At 31.9% G+C, this 18839-nt stretch overlaps 1 protein-coding gene and 1 non-coding gene across 2 annotated transcripts; one reads left to right on the top strand and one right to left on the bottom strand.

Moving 5' to 3' along the window:
- Positions 1-4064: 4064 nt before the first annotated feature.
- Positions 4065-4137, bottom strand: TRNAV-UAC. The gene has a single exon. It is a non-coding gene; the product is annotated as a tRNA-Val (tRNA).
- Positions 4138-13257: 9120 nt separating this feature from the next.
- On the top strand, positions 13258-16671 carry LOC123899574 (expansin-B3-like). The gene is made up of 4 exons (XM_045950739.1): positions 13258-13536; positions 14608-14908; positions 15231-15360; positions 16106-16671. The coding sequence occupies exons 1-4, from the start codon at positions 13383-13385 to the stop codon at positions 16298-16300; spliced, it is 780 nt and encodes a 259-aa protein (XP_045806695.1). The 5' UTR covers positions 13258-13382; the 3' UTR covers positions 16301-16671.
- The last annotated feature ends 2168 nt before the right edge of the window (positions 16672-18839 follow it).

Raw genomic sequence — 18839 nt, 5'->3', positions numbered from 1 at the left:
AGATTAACACAGTATAAAAAGTCAGAGTAACAGACAAGTTTTTCAATACCATTGTATTTGGCAAGCAAGATGCTCTTGTAGATATTATACAATTCAGCGAGCAAAATATCAGATGACCCTTGAATGAAGTCTCAAAAGCCCGCAAGATATAGTGACCGAGGTTCTCCGCCACCAAATTCTTTTTTTTTTTTGTTGGTAAAAAATATACATTTCTTTTTTGGTATCATTATATTTGAAAGGCTATATGAAATGACAATATTTAGAAAACAAAATAAAAAATTCGTTGCTAATTGCAATATATCAGTTAATTACATGTGCAATAAATCAAACTAAAATAAATAGTTAACGGTATTTGAAAACCGTCATTAATTTATATAACCATTTATAGTATTTGATTTTGCACCATTAATTGAAGTTTTTAGATCCATCCTAGGGACAAATTCATTTTAGTTTTCTTCCTTTTTCCATTATAAGAGGGGACCAAGTACTCTAAGAAAATTGCCCGACTAGTTTTCTTCCTTTTGTAATTTTCTTTCTAGTTTTCTTCCTTTTGTAAGGAAGCAATGTTTCATTTTAGTTTGTAGAAACATTTTCTATTTTCATTTTCTTTTGTGTTTTCTTTGTGATTTCGCCGTCTGAGTGTGGCGTTGTGTTTTTCGTCATCTTGTGCGATGTTTTTGTTGTCCCGTATTGTGCGGTGTTCATTTGATTTCTATTGAAAAGATCGGCTTCAGTCAATTACAGATTCAACCAATGAATTGAGCTTCAACGCTGCAGATCCGGAGGCATGGATACTTCGGTGACTTTAACTTTATCATATTATTTGTTGTAGGCATTTTGCCGTTGTATGCTATTAACTTGGATACTGTGAGTTTTGTTCGCAGATTCATCCTTTACGTTTTTAGCGATGTTGATTATGTGATTGTATTTGATGTAATCTATCAATTTGAATGAATGAATATTATTTTGTTATTGTAAAAAAAAAAATGAAATACTAGCTCGAAAGTATGCATTTATGAAAATAACAAAAACATCTTTTTGGTATTTTTATTGGTTTTAAAAAAACACACATGGTTGTTGACTTCAAGGGTCTATTATCTTTTTGTTAGTAAGTACATAATTAACACAAATTTTAGAAAATGGAAATACAGTAGAAGGTGTTTTCACAAAGCAGACAAGGCCTTAGACCATCAACATCCATAGAACCCATTTGAGTTTTTTAAGTGAGTCTCATTTATTCACTTTGTTTCAAAATATAAGTCATTTTGTGAAGAAAAAAAATTAGTACAAAATTATAAGTCACTTTACATTACCAATGAATCATTTAATGTTATTTTTTCCATTATACTCTTAACTATTTATTACTCTCTCTAATTTCAATTCTTCAATTTATCTTTCATATACCATTAATGAAAGATAATTTTGTAAACTAACTCATAATTTCTCTTTTCCATACAACATTAATTACATTTCTTAAATTGTGTAATTTGACCAAAGTGACTTATATTTTGCAACAGAGAGAGTAATTATTTATATTATTTTACACTTTTCAATTATTTAAACAACTCAACCACAATTATTAAATATCCATGCAACTCACTAAAAACTCTCAAATGGGTCCCATTGAATTTAAAAACCAAGGATTTAATTGGTAGAAGGAAAAAAGAAAAATCACATGTACACATGTGACACATAAGAAACGTTATGAAACAGAGAAGCGTTATAAGTTTGGAAACGTTGAAAAAATGTCAATTATCCATATGCAACAACAAGACCCGCTCTTTGGCAGGTTAAGGCATAACCGATAATTGTGCTCTTAATTTCTGCCAATAATTTCTGCTCAAGGAACTATAGATTACCGGACTTTCTTTCATAAGAACCAAATGATTAATACTAAAAAAGTTGTTCCATTTTTTCTTATATTTTTTTTTATTAATATTGAAATGAAACCAATATTTTTTTATTAGAAATAACAATTAAAGATTTGTCACTGGAAACATGTGATTTTTTTTTGACTAAATGTGATTTTTTATTTTTTATTGTTATAGAAACACATGTGAATTTGTTTAACAAGTCAGGTAAAGGGTTTTTGTGAAGCAAAGACGTGAAAGGCAACTAACACATCCCTTTCCTGACGTTGAAAGGTATCTTCTTCACCAACCATTTTCTTTGTTTTTACTAAGCTTCAAAACTTGGCAAATTGAGTAAAACTAACTCTTTTCCACGTTCTCTTTTTCATTTTTCTTAAGTCTTTTTTCTTTTTTTTATAATGATGCGAACCTTTTTTTTTGTTTTCCATCAGAAGGTGGTGGAGTTTCAAAAGATTTATCATATATATGTGATACGTTATGAAACCATAATATTTTAAAATTTATGGAATGTGTTTTAATTTTTAATAGCTAAATTATATTTGCAGTCTTTTAAATTACTTTTAATTTTCACTTTAGTCTCTTAAAAAAAATTTCATTTTATTTTTGTCTCTTAAGTTACAAATTTTAAACACTTTAGTTTTCAAGTTTTTTTTTTTTTATTTTATTTAATTTTGATCTCTTAAGTCTATGTTGTAACTTGTTACTAAAGTTTATAATATTTATAAATTAAAGGACTAAAAAAATATAATAATAGTAACTTACCGGGCCAAAATTAGGGATGGCAGGAAAACCCAAATCCGATAGACCCATCCGAACCCAAACCCAAGTCAACGGGCGAAATCCGAGTTGACTGAATTTGAGTTTGGGTTCGGGTGGCACCCGAATATATGAGTGTGGGTTTGAGTAATATCAAAGCCACACCCGAAACTCATTCACTCACCCGTTTATATATTAAATTACCTATTTACTCCTATGTATTTTGCTCCATTTTAAGTTTTTAAATGTTGTACTTGTGCATGCAGTAGTGATGATAACATTTGATGAATTGTTTAGTAAAAAAAAAAACTATTTTGAAATTTACAAACTATATTACCAAATTATACTACATTTTGCATTTTATCAAATATAGTTTGGGTCGGATTTGAACAGATAATCAATTATGCATGTTCTTGTTACGAGTTTCGGGTTTGGGTGAAAAAACCCGAACCCAGCGGATGCGTGTTTCATTTTCCCACCCGAACAACATTTGAGTTTGGATTTGGGTGGCTCCCAAATATATGAGTGTGAGTTTGGGTAGTATCAAACCCGCATCCATGGGCACTCATTGCCACCCCTAGTCAAAATGACTTAAAATGATTAGAATGTCTTTGTTTTTTTTTTCATGGACTAAATGATTAAAGTGTCTAACACTTATGGCTTAAAACTACAATAGAATAATTTTTTTTAATAGAACAAACTAACAAATTAATTTAAGTGTCAATAATATAATTTAATACTTTTTAAGTTAAATAAATATGGATAGTTTTCACGATTTCATCTATAAAAAAAATAAAAAATGATGCAATGGATGGCCTACTTCGGCCATAAAGAAACTCCACCAATGACATGAGGTATTTTTCTCTAAAATGTTAAAGAAGTTTCATATTGAATGTTGAGAAATTTTATTTAGAATTATTTCTTCGATCGCCAGAGAAAACAATTGTATACACCATCACCGCCATAGTAAAATTTCCTTGTGATTTTTCTATATTTAGCTTTGATCCTAGTAGAACTATAACAGTGATTTACAGTTTCGTTAACACACCCCATATCATACATTAAACATGGATACATCTCTTTGTTAAAATTCTAACCAAATTAAACATGGATACATCTCTTTGTCAAAATTCTAACCATAGCTCACCAAATTATAAAAATCTAGCTTAATTATATTCCATTAGACTCAACCCCATTGGACTACTCACCATATAAAATAGGACAATATATTGTTCTCTTGTGAATCAATATAATGTAAAATTAAAATGTATTTTTAATGCAAAGATTCTCACTAATTAACTGTCACAATACAGACTAGTAGTGACCACACACAAAAAAAAAAGATTGTGAGTGAATGACTAATTGCAAGATGAAGCGCCGCAAAAACAATTACCTGAGTAGAACCGCAACGAAAAAATGCAAACAAATTAAATGTTTTGTTGCTGCCCAGGATCGAACTGGAGACCTTTAGTGTGTAAGACTAACGTGATAACCACTACACCACAGCAACTTTGATGTTAACATTTCAACGTTATTTAATAACATTCTCTAAAATACCATCTAAGTCATCATGGATGAAGATTATGACGTATACAGTGAGTCAATGAAAACTCTCTCACAGTGGATTTGAAATATATTTAACCTCAAAAGTTTAGTAACATGTTACAAATATATTTTATAAAAAATTATCTATGCAATTTCATAATGCATATGTTTGAGATTGTTCAATAATCAATTCAACATCATACTTTTAAACACGTCGGTACAAGTTATTGTATTTGTAGGGTGTAGAGAATATACATTTTAAGAAACTTAAAAGTACAACTATTATATTGAAAATTATGTGATTTCCCCTTACGTTAGCTAGGGGATTGGCATGGAGAACTTTCACCAGTTCTCGAATGGAGTTTGTGGGTTTTGAATGACCTCCCTCTTATGGTGATGGGTACTCTCCTATTTCGACTTTCCCATTAGCTTCCGTATTCGTTTTTCCTTGACTTTAAAGAGCCTTTTTTTAGCAGTCTTGCCCATAAGATAAAGATTGACCATATCTCTTCCAAGCTTCTTTCTGCTTCTTCTCGGCGTAATGAAAGAACTAGATGAGGAGAGGTCTCCGATTTCAAATTTCTATCCTACAACAATTTGACATATGGAAAGTTAAATACACAACTTTTAAAAATATATTTTTATATTAAGTTATTTATCACGTGTCTTTAAGACATACATAACATCTATCATAAATAATTAAGCAAACAAAACAAATAAATTACTATTGTAAAAAAAAAAAAAAAAAAATTAATAGAATATAACGATATTATAGACCCGCCAATGGTAGATATTATTTTCAATAAGTCCTATCTATATCACTTGTTTAATATTTGATCATTTTTCATAATAATATCACCCTGCTTAGTCTGCTGGCAGGGGCATCTTCGAGTTTTAGGAGGCTCTGTGCAAAATATAAAAGTAATCCCTTAATAAAAAAATATAATTTTTTTAAAAAAAATTATCGATTTATATTTCATATAATATATATAAAAAATCATCCTTATTCTTATAAACATATAAATTATCAATATTAAACCAATTGCATTAAATTAAATGGAACAAGAAATACAAAATAATTATCTTAGTATATAATGTAAAAAAGGAACATCCTAATTAGAGGTGGGAATAGGCTAGGCCGAGCTAGGCTTTGCCAAGCCTGAGCCTGGCCTGTCAAAAAATCGAAGGTCTGAGCCTGGCTTGTGGCCTATCATAGGCTTAAATTCTAGGCCTGAGTCTGACCTTTTGAAAGTCTGATGTGGCATGTTAGCCTGTTTAAAAGCCTATTTCATATGAACATATTTAAATAAATAATTATATTTATTTTGAAATATACTTATGAACTAATAAAATAATGTTCCATTTGATATTTTAGAGAATTTGACTATATATGTCATCATATTTCAATTCTAGTTTATAATAATACATTTATATATGTTAAAAACTATTGTAGATTAATAAACTTAAATTACTTAAAAAGTTAATAGATTTATAATTTAATCAAAGTATAAATTTTAATATATAAATAATAATCGTAATAAAAATATTATTCATGTTAACTTAAATAGGCCGGCCTAGTAGGCCTCAAAGGCTTTTTTAATGGCCTGCGGCCTGGCCTTTTTAGCTAAATAGGCTTATAAAAAAGCATTGGCCTGCTCTATTTAAAGAAATAGGCTGGCCTGGCCTGAGCCTATGTAGGCTAGGCCTTAAAGCCATGTAGGCCGGCCTGGCCTGTTCCCACCTCTAATCCTAATTCTTGAATATCAGAGCCTGGTGAATTGAGATGTAATTCTCATTCTATTGATTAATAAAAACTCAATATATTACATGGAGAGTTGCTACTAATTTATATACAAATCAATAAACCTTTAAAGTACTGTAACATATGTAAACTAATAAATAGGAAAAGACTAACAGACTTCCAAACTATAAATGAGATGAAATAGCATCCTTATCATGTAATATCCCCCCACAAGCTGGACTATGTATGTCACAAAGGCCAAGCTTGGAAATTAATGACCCAAAAGAGGGCGCCAACAACGGTTTGGTCAACACATCAGCAAGTTGAGCAGACGAAGGAATAGGAAGGAGATGAATGAGTCCACTCTGGATTTTCTCGCGGATCACATGGCAATCAATTTCGATGTGCTTAGTTCTCTCATGGAAAGCGGGGTTGTGAGCAAGATAAATAGCAGATTTGTTGTCGCAGTAGACAGACGCAGGTTGTGGAAAATTAACACGTAGATCACGAAACAAATATTGTAGCCACTGCAATTCACAAGAGAGACTAGCAAGAGCGCGATATTCGGCTTCAGAACTTGATCGAGAAACCGTAGATTGTTTCTTTGATTTCCAAGAGATGAGAGAAGAACCGATAAATACACAGTAACCAGAAACAGAACGACGGGTAGTAGGGCAAGATGCCCAATCCGAGTCAGCAAACCCCGATAGCTTCAAAGGAGAATTGGCAGAGAAGAAAAGTCCCTTTGATGGGCAACTCTTTAGATACTTTAATACACGAGTAGCAGCCTGAAAATGAATGTTTTGGGGACGAGAAACAAACTGACTAAGTTGTTGGACAGCAAAGGCAATATCTGGGCGAGTTGTAGTGAGATACAAAAGGCGTCCAATCAAACGTCTAAAAGCGGATTCATCATTATATAGGGGAGAATCTGCATCATGTAGTTTCAAGGAAGAAAAGCGGAAGTGAGCTAATCTGATATCAGAGCCTGGTGAATTGAGATGTAATTCTCATTCTATTGATTAATAAAAACTCAATATATTACATGGAGAGTTGCTACTAATTTATATACAAATCAATTGTTGTAATTGCCTTGAAATTATGATCAGAAAAAAACAAGTTAAGCTGCTGCCTCCTGCGCGAGGCGCAGGATATTCTGCGCGAGGCGCAGCTGTGATATGCAGGTGGAGCTTTAGCCACTGCCTCCTGCGCGAGGCGCAGTGAGGTTTGCGCGAGGCGCAGCCTGCGCGAGCCTATTTATAGGCAATGCGTTTTTTCTGATTTTTAGGTGGTTTTTAGGGTTTCTGAGGCCAACATACATACTAGGGTTATAAGAGAAACATCTTGTAAAGACTCTAGGGTTGGGTAATCATTCTATCACCTTGGGAAACACTTTCATTGAAATCTCTTGGTCACGGGAAGAGATTTGGGAAAAGGGTAGAATTAGGGTTGAAGTCTAATTCTTGTAACCCAATTGAGAATCTCATTGTAATCAAGCTTTTCATTGATAGTGGAACGGAGAGTGGCTCTCTCCCCCAGAGTAGGTCGGTTTTGACTGAACTGGGTAAACAATTGCTTCGTGTTCTTTACAGTTTTATTACTTATCTTTTGTTCGTGATTATTATTGCTATTTCCACGTTTTGATTGCTTATTCGATTTGCTCCACACATCAAAAGTATTATTGGTGTGATTATTCAATACGAATTCACAACAATTGGCGCCCACCGTGGGGCAAGGGATCAAACGAATTAAGTATCATGGGTTCTAAGTGGGAGATTGAGAAGTTCACCGGTAAAAATGACTTTGGTTTGTGGAAGGTGAAGATACGTGCAATATTAACACAACAAAAGTGTGTTGAAGCATTGTTGGGCATATCGAATATGCCAAATACTCTCTCGAACGCAGAAAAGAGCGAGATGAATGATAAGGCTTTGAGTGTCATTATCTTGTGCCTCGCGGATAATGTGTTGAGGGAAGTAGCTAAAGAAAAAACTGCGGCGGCTATGTGGACCAAGCTGGATGCGTTGTATATGACGAAGTCTTTGGCACATAAGCATTGTTTGAAAGAACGGTTGTTTTTCTTTCGAATGGTGGAGAACAAGCCTGTGGTGGAGCAACTTTCAGAGTTCAACAAGATCATTGACGACTTGGCGAACATTGACGTGAATTTGGAAGACGAGGACAAGGCCTTTCATTTGTTGTGTGCTTTACCCAAATCACTTGAAAATCTCAAGGATGCGTTGCTTTATGGCAAAGAAGGTACTATCACATTGGATGAAGTTCAATCAGCTTTGAGGACCAAGGAGTTGACAAAGTTGAGAGACTTGAGGGTTGATGATAGTGCGGAAGGGTTAAATGTGATGAGGGATAGAAGTGAGAACGACGGTAGAGGAAAGGGGAAGAAATATGGGTCAAAGTCTAGGCCAATAGGTGATAATGGTGGCAAGTTCAGATGCTTCTATTGTCAGGATCCGGGTCACTTCAAGAAGGACTGTCCTCAGAGAAGGGGCAGCGGTAGTTCGTCAGCTCATGTTGCCGTTGATGAGGAGGAAGGCTATGAGAGTGCGGGAGCACTCATAGTCACCAGTTGACACTCATAGCTTGCTGATCAGCCTGGAGAGGCGGTGGTAATAATACTCAACATCAGCCTGGAGAGGCGGTGGTAATAATACTCAACATCGGCCTGGAGAGGCGGTGGAAGAATACTCAACATCAGCCTGGAGAGGCGGTGGTAAGAATACTCAGTTACAAGGTGGAAGACATAGTGGATATACCGGTTTAAGGCTTTGGTGGAGGAATCTCGGTTTGAGGTGGAGGTATACCAAAGTGGTATGGCTATGGAGACCTTGTGTGGAAGCAACGGTGATCAAGCTTGGTAACATGTTAGACTGCTGGAGGTAGTTGGACACAAGGAGAGTTTGAGGTTGCAGCTTGTGAAACCACCTAAAAATTCCAAGGTTGGTTGGAGGCAAGCATATCTTCAAGAGTACGGAAAGCTACAATTCGGGGTTTGAAGAGGGTATGGTTTAGCTTGTGTATTGTCCTAAAAATCCAAGGGCAATTGGAGGCAAGCATTTTTCGGGAGCACGGAGAGGTAGACTCCGGGGTCCGAAGAGGGTGTGGTGTAAACAAGTGGAGAGAGCAACATGATGGTTGGTGGGAAGTTGGCATCACCATCAATTTAAAGGCAAGGTGGAGAATTGTTGTAATTGCCTTGAAATTATGATCAGAAAAAAACAAGTTAAGCTGCTGCCTCCTGCGCGAGGCGCAGGATATTCTGCGCGAGGCGCAGCTGTGATATGCAGGTGGAGCTTTAGCCACTGCCTCCTGCGCGAGGCGCAGTGAGGTTTGCGCGAGGCGCAACCTGCGCGAGCCTATTTATAGGCAATGCGTTTTTTCTGATTTTTAGGGTTTCTGAGGCCAACATACATACTAGGGTTATAAGAGAAACATCTTGTAAAGACTCTAGGGTTGGGTAATCATTCTATCACCTTGGGAAACACTTTCATTGAAATCTCTTGGTCACGGGAAGAGATTTGGGAAAAGGGTAGAATTAGGGTTGAAGTCTAATTCTTGTAACCCAATTGAGAATCTCATTGTAATCAAGCTTTTCATTGATAGTGGAACGGAGAATGGCTCTCTCCCCCAGAGTAGGTCGGTTTTGACTGAACTGGGTAAACAATTGCTTCGTGTTCTTTACAGTTTTATTACTTATCTTTTGTTCGTGATTATTATTGCTATTTCCACGTTTTGATTGCTTATTCGATTTGCTCCACACATCAAAAGTATTATTGGTGTGATTATTCAATACGAATTCACAACATTAATAAACGTTTAAAGTACTGTAACATATGTAAACTAATAAATAGGAAAAGACTAGCAGACTTCCAAACTATAAATGAGATGAAATAGCATCCTTATCATGTAATACTAATCTAAGATTAAATTTTATGCAAAGATTAAAATGGACTAGAATTATATTTACGAGTATAGATAACTAATCTATTGATACTCATACTATATTATTGTAGAGCCTAAAAATTAATCTATTAGTATACATATGATATTTTATAGGTATAAATAATATACAAATAATATTATAACCTCAAAATTTTGAGGTCCAATGCCGTCGTACATCTCCCACATGTGTGCAACAGTCTGCTAGTAGTATAGTCGGCACTAGCTTCCAGAATTGCCGATTTTAGATAAATTAATCACAAAAAATTGTTTTAAGATTTGTCACCAAAAGAAATAAAACCCACCTAAGATTTGTTTTTCGTATCTTCCAAAAGAAAAATTGTTCTTTTGTTGTTCATTTATTATATAAACAATTTTTGAAAGTTTTACATTACGTGCTAAACAGTGCTAGATCATTCTTTGATTTTAAAATAAATATATATTATATATTTAAGATATGAGTCATGCTAAACATTATTCATAAACCTATTCGTAATTTCGTATGACAAAACTAATCATTTAGAAAAACTACTCCATTGATCTAGGGATACCATATCATTATGCATGATCGTTTGAACTTTTCATAATATCCACAACTTCTGGTGTTAGAAAGACAAAAATCTCATATGAAATGGTATAAAAACATTAATTGTGAGAGCATTCTTTCAAAATATTTTTATTTTAACCAATAATATATGGAAAATGTTTTCTACAAAAAAAAATATATAGAAAATATTAAATAGTGTACCCGATGCACTAGTTAAACACATAAATAAGAAAATTTTGTCTTGAAATTCGTGCAATCAATGCATTGAAAGTGTAAAAAATTGATTTTTATCAACATTAACTTTATGTTTTATTTCTATTTTTGGTATGCTTAACAAGTACACTGAGTGAACTGTTTAACATGACCCATAATATATTCTCATAAATATAAGAGTTAAACTTTTTAAGCAAGTGAATTTATGACTCTTGTGTATAAAAAAAGTTTGTCTGACTGGAAAAAATATGATATCTATTCAACATATTATTCGACAAAGATTATTTGAAAACCTCAGTATCTTTTTCTTTTTTTTTTGGTCAACTGAAAATCTCATATCTAAAACACAATAAAACCACAATTACTTTGTTAAATTGAAAATCTCATATTCGGTAGAGTTTTCTTGTTGATGTATCAGGAGTCTGTTTGTAATCTCTTGGTGCAAGCTCCCGGGACAACAATTATTACTTTTTTTAATAACCTTAGATTTCGAAATGATTTTCATAATAAGGTGATACACTTTACTATTTCCTTTACTAGGAGTATGTGAAATGGATGAATGCTACACACTTTATTAGGATGCATAATAAACACAACTAATGTGATGGTGAGGCCTACTTTAGTAATCTTTTAATGTTTTAAGCATTAAATTTTCAAACTTATTAAATACTAATTTTTTTATATTTGAATATCTTATCATGTGTCCTTAGATCCTTAGAGCGCATGTTAAAATGATTCATATATTAATTTATAAGCTTATAATTAAGTTATAAGTTCGAATGACTAAAAGAGATATATTTGGTAATAGTTATTTCATCAACAACTTATATTTTATTTCACAAGCTCATAGCTTCATTGTTGAATAAATTACTTAAATAATTTCAAAGATAACCCAAAAAAAAAATCCAAACACAATCATTTTTGGGTTAGTGCCAACGAACAGAACTCCCTCTTCCATTGCTTTACCTTCACGAATCAAGAAAAATGAATTCCTTCCTCCCAATATTATTAGTTCCAAGCAGGTGTGTTACACTGTTACCACAGTTTATATCAATGATCTTAACTACTACTACACCTTATTATCAATCGGGAAAATATTAACATATGCACCAATGACACATGTTAAGAAAGTAAAAGTAGAAACAAATTTTGAAACTTGTACATTTAACTTCTTAAACATTAAATTTTATTCTAATATTAAATGTAATTTTCTTTTTTTAAAACCTTAATTATCATGTGCCCTAACGACACATGTTAACATGATCCTTATCGTAATTACATAGTATACCATAATAATTAACCTACACTTACGGAAGCAACGTAAATTATTGAAAGTGACTATAATTATCGGTCCACTATTATGGATACATTAAATAAACTAAAAACAAATTACCACAATTATTATTCATTACATAGTTAATTAATGGTCTTATATTCATTCTCAAACCTGCTCCCAAATTTCTCAACTAGAGTGACATGGCATCCACGATTATAACTTATAAGTACTCTAGCAATTTGAACAATAAAAATAGTGGACCGTACGTATTAAGTTGTCCAAAAATATATTAGCATCTAATTAGTATTGCCTAATTGACTTTTTTTAAAGAATCTGCATGTTTTATTATCGTCATTGATTGGCTAATTGGCTTTTGTCTAATTTTATTCAATAAAACCAATAATGCACATATTGACTAAAAACCAATAATGCACCAAATTATTTATTCTTAATATTTAATAATGAAATTAAAAGAAATTATTCACAATCTCACCAAGCAAATAAGCCAAGATACAATCCAATCTATCCACTCAAGTCACAATATTTTCCTAAGTGGCCTTGAAAACTCACACACAAAGTATTGTGTGCAACCTAACAATTTTGATAAGATTTATGGATAAGTTTATGTGATTTTTAATTAGTTACATTACACATACCAGTCATAATATAAGATTGCATGTAATTACCGCGTGCCATTCTATTTAATTTCAATCAATCATCCGATATTGAACAACAAGAAAGATTGTTTAGTACTATTTTTTGAAAACATGCATGGTATGAACGAATCAATCTTAAATAGATGACTGAAATTTATCACTATATAAAATTGCAAAAATTGTCAAGATATTTATGAAAGCATTATTGCCTCGTTTTGTTTGACCATTTCCGTCTCCTCAAAAACTATGTCTATGCTTGTTATCATATTATATATCGGAACCTATCGTAATTTTTCAAAAATTATACTTAATAACTTCTATAAAATTACGTTGAATCACTGTAATTCTAACATACTCACCGTAATACCAAACATACACTATAACAACGGTTGGTAGTATCAAATGAAAAGAGAAAAAAAAAACTTTCATTTTATTTTTTATAATAAGAACAAAACCATTTTTCTGTTACATATGTGTTCTGCATACTATTCAGTATTCACACAAAAACACATTTGCGTAGCGCACATGCGAATTAACGCCTCAACCGCCAGTGGGACCCAACGTAGTGGCACCTTACGTAAATATACTCCTAAAAATGGATAATAAGGGCAAAAATATATTCGTTGGAGTGGACCCTCTTGCATTGCAATTTTAGCCTATAAAATAACCAAAAATCCTTTAACGGTCTCATAACCAAAATTCCCACCTCTGCGAAGTGTCGGTGACACAATTAACCGTTTTTTCATTTCCAACTGCTTTCTGCCGGAGGCCGGAGCTGACATTTACGGCGGCGTTTTGTTTAATTTTGTGTTCACTCAAAATGAAGCACCACCGTGTCTCCGCCTTGTTTTTTTCAAGCCTCTGCAGCTTTATACTTGTGCAGGGACTGAGTCAGCATAGTGTCCACCTTGATACACATTGGTACCCTGGAACTGCTACTTGGTATGGTGAAGCTGAAGGAGACGGTAGCACAGGTAACAACTTCTAAACAATAGTAGAGGCAGTAGCTACAGTTATATGACTTTAAATTATGTTTTATTTACGTACTCTTTTTTTTTCCCGTTTTTTCGAGTAGTTTAGTGATCAGAATTTCACCCTTAAATAAGTGGATTGTCGACCGTGTGGAGTTCAAACTTTCCATCTCCACCCTTTACATATAACAATGTTCTTATCAACTAAACTAATTCATGATGACTTTTTATTTATATATTTCCCCAGTCCTAAAATATAAGTAATTATGACTATGAGTTAAAGAAACTATATGTATATATTTGGTTAAAGATTTATACTAAATACATTTATTTTTTTTGACCAATTTTTGCTTATATTTTCGTATGGAGGGAATACTTATTTAGAGCATAGTAGATTACTGTAATTTATATACACCATATATTGTGTTGTAATATTATATTTAATGGATAAAAAACAGAAACTTGTAGTCTTATAAGTTTTATTTTTTTTGACCAATTTTTACTTATATTTTCGTATGGAGGGAATACTTATTTAGAGCATAGTAGATTACTGTAATTTATATACACCATATATTGTGTTGTAATATTATATTTAATGGATAAAAAACAGAAACTTGTAGTCTTATAAGTTGACAAGATCAAATAAGACATGTCTTAAAAAAAAAAATCAAATAAGATCTATTTAATAAAAAATAATTCACAAACTTATAACTTTTTTACTAGTTTATAGCCTTTGTTTTTTTTTTACAAGCTACAATTTCAAATATTTGAAAAATATAGTGTATAATTTTTTCGCTCTCAATTTCATTCTTGGTATCTTATTGGAAAAATATTAAATATTAGTTAAAAATATTTCTTTTAATGCCTTACATATTTATTAGTTATTTAAATCGTTAAATTTATATGATACCAGTTAACTTATTTTACTTTTTCAACTATAAATTTATTTGACATCTGCTCATTTATCGATTTATCAGCTATATTTATCGAACAGAGCCTAAATAATGTAACAGAAATATCATTATTAATTGTTGTTAATTTATTTTGTTTTATGATTATTTGTGCTTTGTTAAGGAGGGGCGTGTGGGTATGGTAGTTTGGTGGATGTGAAGCCGTTAAAGGCAAGAGTAGGGGCAGTGGGGCCAGTGTTGTATAAGAAGGGAGAAGGGTGTGGGGAGTGTTATAAGGTGAAGTGTTTGGACCATAGCATATGCTCGAAGCGGGCAGTGACGGTTATAATAACAGACGAATGTCCTGGCTGCCCGTCTGATAGAACACACTTCGACCTTAGTGGTGCTGCTTTTGGTCACATGGCTGTTAAAGGCGAGAATGGTCAACTTAGAAATAAAGGTGAAATCCCAATTGTTTACCGAAGGTACATTCTCATCATATGATATCAAATTAAATTCTTACTAACTAGTAACAAAGATTTCATGGCGCCGTAAGAAAAACCTGCATTCACGTAGTCAAAGTGCATGCGTCAAACATGATGACCGCCTGAATGTGTTGTTTTGTTGTCCGCACAGAATCCCTTTTGGTATTTTATTTTACTTGAAAGTTTTTTTGGATTAAATAAATTTATGAAAAGGCATGCATGTTAAAAGCTTAAAGCTACTCATTAGCTCAGTAAGTGGATTTAAAAGGAAGGGAATTTTTATTACTAACACCTTTGTGTTCTTTATGGTTGTATTTTGCAGAACAACATGTGTATACACTGGCAAAAATATTGCTTTCCAAGTTAATGAAGGCTCCACACCATATTGGTTGTCACTTTTAGTTGAGTTTGAAGATGGAGATGGTGACATAGGCTCCATGCACATACAAGAAGTATGCACCTTTCTTCTCTTAATTTGTTGATATTAATTAATTATTTACATATAATTTTTCACCATATGTTTATTCCTAAAAAAAATCTAAACTCCTCCCAATATTATCAATCAATCATAATTAATTAAAATTTTGTTCTAATAAACTAATACATTCACATGTGGTGTCCGAAAAATAGTCAGGGTTCCGGATCCGCCACTGAAAATAGATGCCACTGAAAAAGATTTTTGATATGATATACTATACCAAAGTAAGATTTTCTTTTTTATGGCTAAAAGAATAAGGAATTGCCTAAACGTGCACTAAAGCATCGTGGTCATTTACTTTTTTAGTGTCAATTATTGTATATTAACAAAGTACACTATAGCATATGGCCATGGCCAGTGTGTACAATTCCAAATGTTGTGGATTATGTCTCTAGTTATCACGTGCAGTGCCCACTTTTTCAAATATCCTTTTATCTATCTCATATGCTATATAATCCAGAGTGTTATGTTATCCTCATATAATGGTGCCTATTGGTAATCAATATTCTTCTTGATGGTTTGAATTCCTTTTCATGAATCTTAGCATGTGATCATATGGGACCTTATAACTAAAATTATGTTACACATTAATTTCTTCCATATAATATTTGTTAGGTGGGTCAGAATCAGAATATCAACCCTTTAATTATATGCAAATTTTAAAAATAAAATTATTATTTTTTAATTGTGTTTGGATATTTTTGGTAATTTACATGCAGGCTGGGTCAAGTGAGTGGCTACAAATGAATCATCTATGGGGTGCAAATTGGTGTATTATTGCAGGACCTTTGAAAGGACCTTTTTCTGTTAGACTAAGTACATCCACTGGGAGAGGGCTTACTGCTAAAGATGTTATTCCATCTAATTGGTCTCCAAAATCAACTTATACTTCTCGCTTAAATTTCTCTCCTTAACTAAATAAGCTCACTCCCAAAGGGAGTATAAGTAGATGATAATATAAGCATTTTTTACTAAGATAAAGCTATATACTTATTGAAGTTCCATAAGGCAAAATCAAGTCAGTGATTTTGATTGTCAGATATCAAATCAGCGGTAAAATCAGCAATAAAGATTATTTAAAGTTGATTTAGTCGTGTGTAATGTAAGTCGACAAATGGACATCCAGAATCAATTAATACGTGGAATTGTATGTTATATTTTCTCTCCCTAGTATATATTGAGAGAGATAGCTGTTGAGTGTATAAGGCTATATATATATATATATATATATATATATATATATATATATATATATATATATAGTGGTTTGTACTTTGTATTTGTATGTCTAGGTAGTTGATTTTTAGTGTGCAATTATTTGTATCAAGAAGTCATATTGTAGCCCCCTCCAAAGAGGAGAGAGAGCTTGTAGTATGAATAAATGAATTTTCGTTGATTGTTGCATTACATTCAAGGATTCATTTATAACTCAAGATAAATGAATTCATTCAACTAAAAAGAGATTACATGAACAATTTATATGGTGAATTCAGAGAAAATTCCATCATCTTCATGCAAGATTCCATGGAGAAATGTTATTAAAAAGATCAATCCTTCCTTCAAAGTGCTTGATCTTGATTGTGGAAGCTCTAACAATGGTGTGAAGAATGGGTTCTAGCTCTATATTTTGTTTTAACTTTTTGGTAGTTTTTATGGAATCTATATTTTACTTATACAATGATTATTTTTTATTTAAACGAGAACCTATATTTCTATCCATATATTAATATAAAATCTATTTTAAATCACTATGAGAATAGGAGTGGAATTAGAACTAGGATTGTTTGTCAATAATTGATTAACTCTCTTTATTAACTTGTTCAAAAAAACTCTATTAATGCCTCCATTAACCATATATCATTCTTAGAAGTTAGGGATCCATGGAGAGGATGAAGATTCAAGAGATTGAGATTCATCATCGTGTAATCCATCATAACACATATGGAGTTATTAATTTGATTACCAATTTACTAAGGGATGAATGAGTTATCAAGGTCCAACCTACTTTTTACTTGTGAATCAATTTGAAGCTTAATTTTGTATGAATCATAGTTGACAAAAGCAAAACCACCCCAATTATGTCTTTAATGTTTACATAAGTAATTGTTTAATTTGCGTTGTTATCAGTTAATCACAATCCTTGTGTTCGATAATTTTACTATTTGATACAACTAGTACACTTGCTAGAATTGTCAACATATATATCTTCGCCGTTTATTGTTCAAAATCACTAACGAAAATAACTAACGAAAATTGGGGTGTTACAGAAGTACCGACAATTTCATAAGGAGGATGAACAACAACCTCAACCTCATCTGAGGGAGGAAGAACATAACTTCTTAGACGTATGTTGGAGATCATCAGAAACTTCAGCACTTCCAGTAGCTTCAAGAGGAGCATGCTGGCCAATTAAACAAGGTTGTTAGAATTTAGCTTTTACGTCAACTCGTTTTGGTTAAGTGGATCGAAAAGTAGATTCAACTCGTAAAATCCTAGAGTTTACTTCAAATTAAAATAAGCATATATAATATATATTTTAACTTATTTAATTTTGAATGTAATATGAAATTAAAAATTTTATTTTTAATTAGAAATTTAAGTGTTATGAATATTAATTAAAGAAAATATCACAAAATTAATTTATTATTAATTTTAAATAAAAATAAAATTTAAATATTAGATAATTCACACTTAATTGATTTTCTCTCATTCTCATTAGTTAAATATGACCACATTAATATGCCTTTTAATAACAAAAATAAAACAACTATATGCCCATCAATATATTTGGTTTGAAATAATATTTTTCTCATTTTTTTCTTTCTTTTTCACATATTAAATATGACTATTTGAATCATATATTTCATTTGAGATTCAATATTATATATGATATATTGAAATACAAAGTGATTATATTATTTAAAAAAAAAAACAAAGTGATTACTCCCTCCGTCCCAAAACTTTGGTTCTTTTAGAGTTTTGCACACATATTTTTTTTTTCCGCAAACTCACGACTTTATTTTTTGGCAATATTTATGTATATATTATTTATCAAAAAACTTATTATAAAATATCCACAACTATTTTGTCAAAAAAAAAGTCCACAAATATATTTAAATATCCACAAATTTTAGTTCAACCGACAAAAATGTCAAAATTATTAGGTCGAACGTCATTTCGTCTATCTACCAAAAAAAATTATTATATTTAAATAATCACATAAAATTTTACTATATTATATTATTTTATTATGATTTGTTGGGTGTATCATTTTATAGAAACTAATCATCATTTGAGAAGAAATACAGTAGTAAATTCGGTGGCATCTACAATGCACAAATTGTTAAATTTGTGCATGCACAACTTTATAAGATAATTGTTGACCATTGGATCAAATAAGGAACATATTTTTAGCATGGTCTGTCAGTATCAAATCTAACACCTATTATTCAT

The sequence above is a fragment of the Trifolium pratense genome, linkage group LG7, assembly GCF_020283565.1.
Source record: "Trifolium pratense cultivar HEN17-A07 linkage group LG7, ARS_RC_1.1, whole genome shotgun sequence".
NCBI lineage: Eukaryota > Viridiplantae > Streptophyta > Magnoliopsida > Fabales > Fabaceae > Trifolium > Trifolium pratense.
Note: the sequence above shows the minus strand (reverse complement) of the source record. Positions and strands in the feature narration are given on the sequence as shown.

What these genes read in the sequence shown, in the direction of transcription:
- LOC123899574 (XM_045950739.1), top strand. Translation starts at nt 13,383, where the DNA reads ATGAAGCACCACCGTGTCTCCGCCTTGTTTTTTTCAAGCCTCTGCAGC. An exon ending in TGAAGGAGACGGTAGCACAG is followed by an intron (nt 13,537 to 14,607) that starts GTAACAACTTCT and finishes TGCTTTGTTAAG; the next exon opens with GAGGGGCGTGTGGGTATGGT. An exon ending in ATCCCAATTGTTTACCGAAG is followed by an intron (nt 14,909 to 15,230) that starts GTACATTCTCAT and finishes TGTATTTTGCAG; the next exon opens with AACAACATGTGTATACACTG.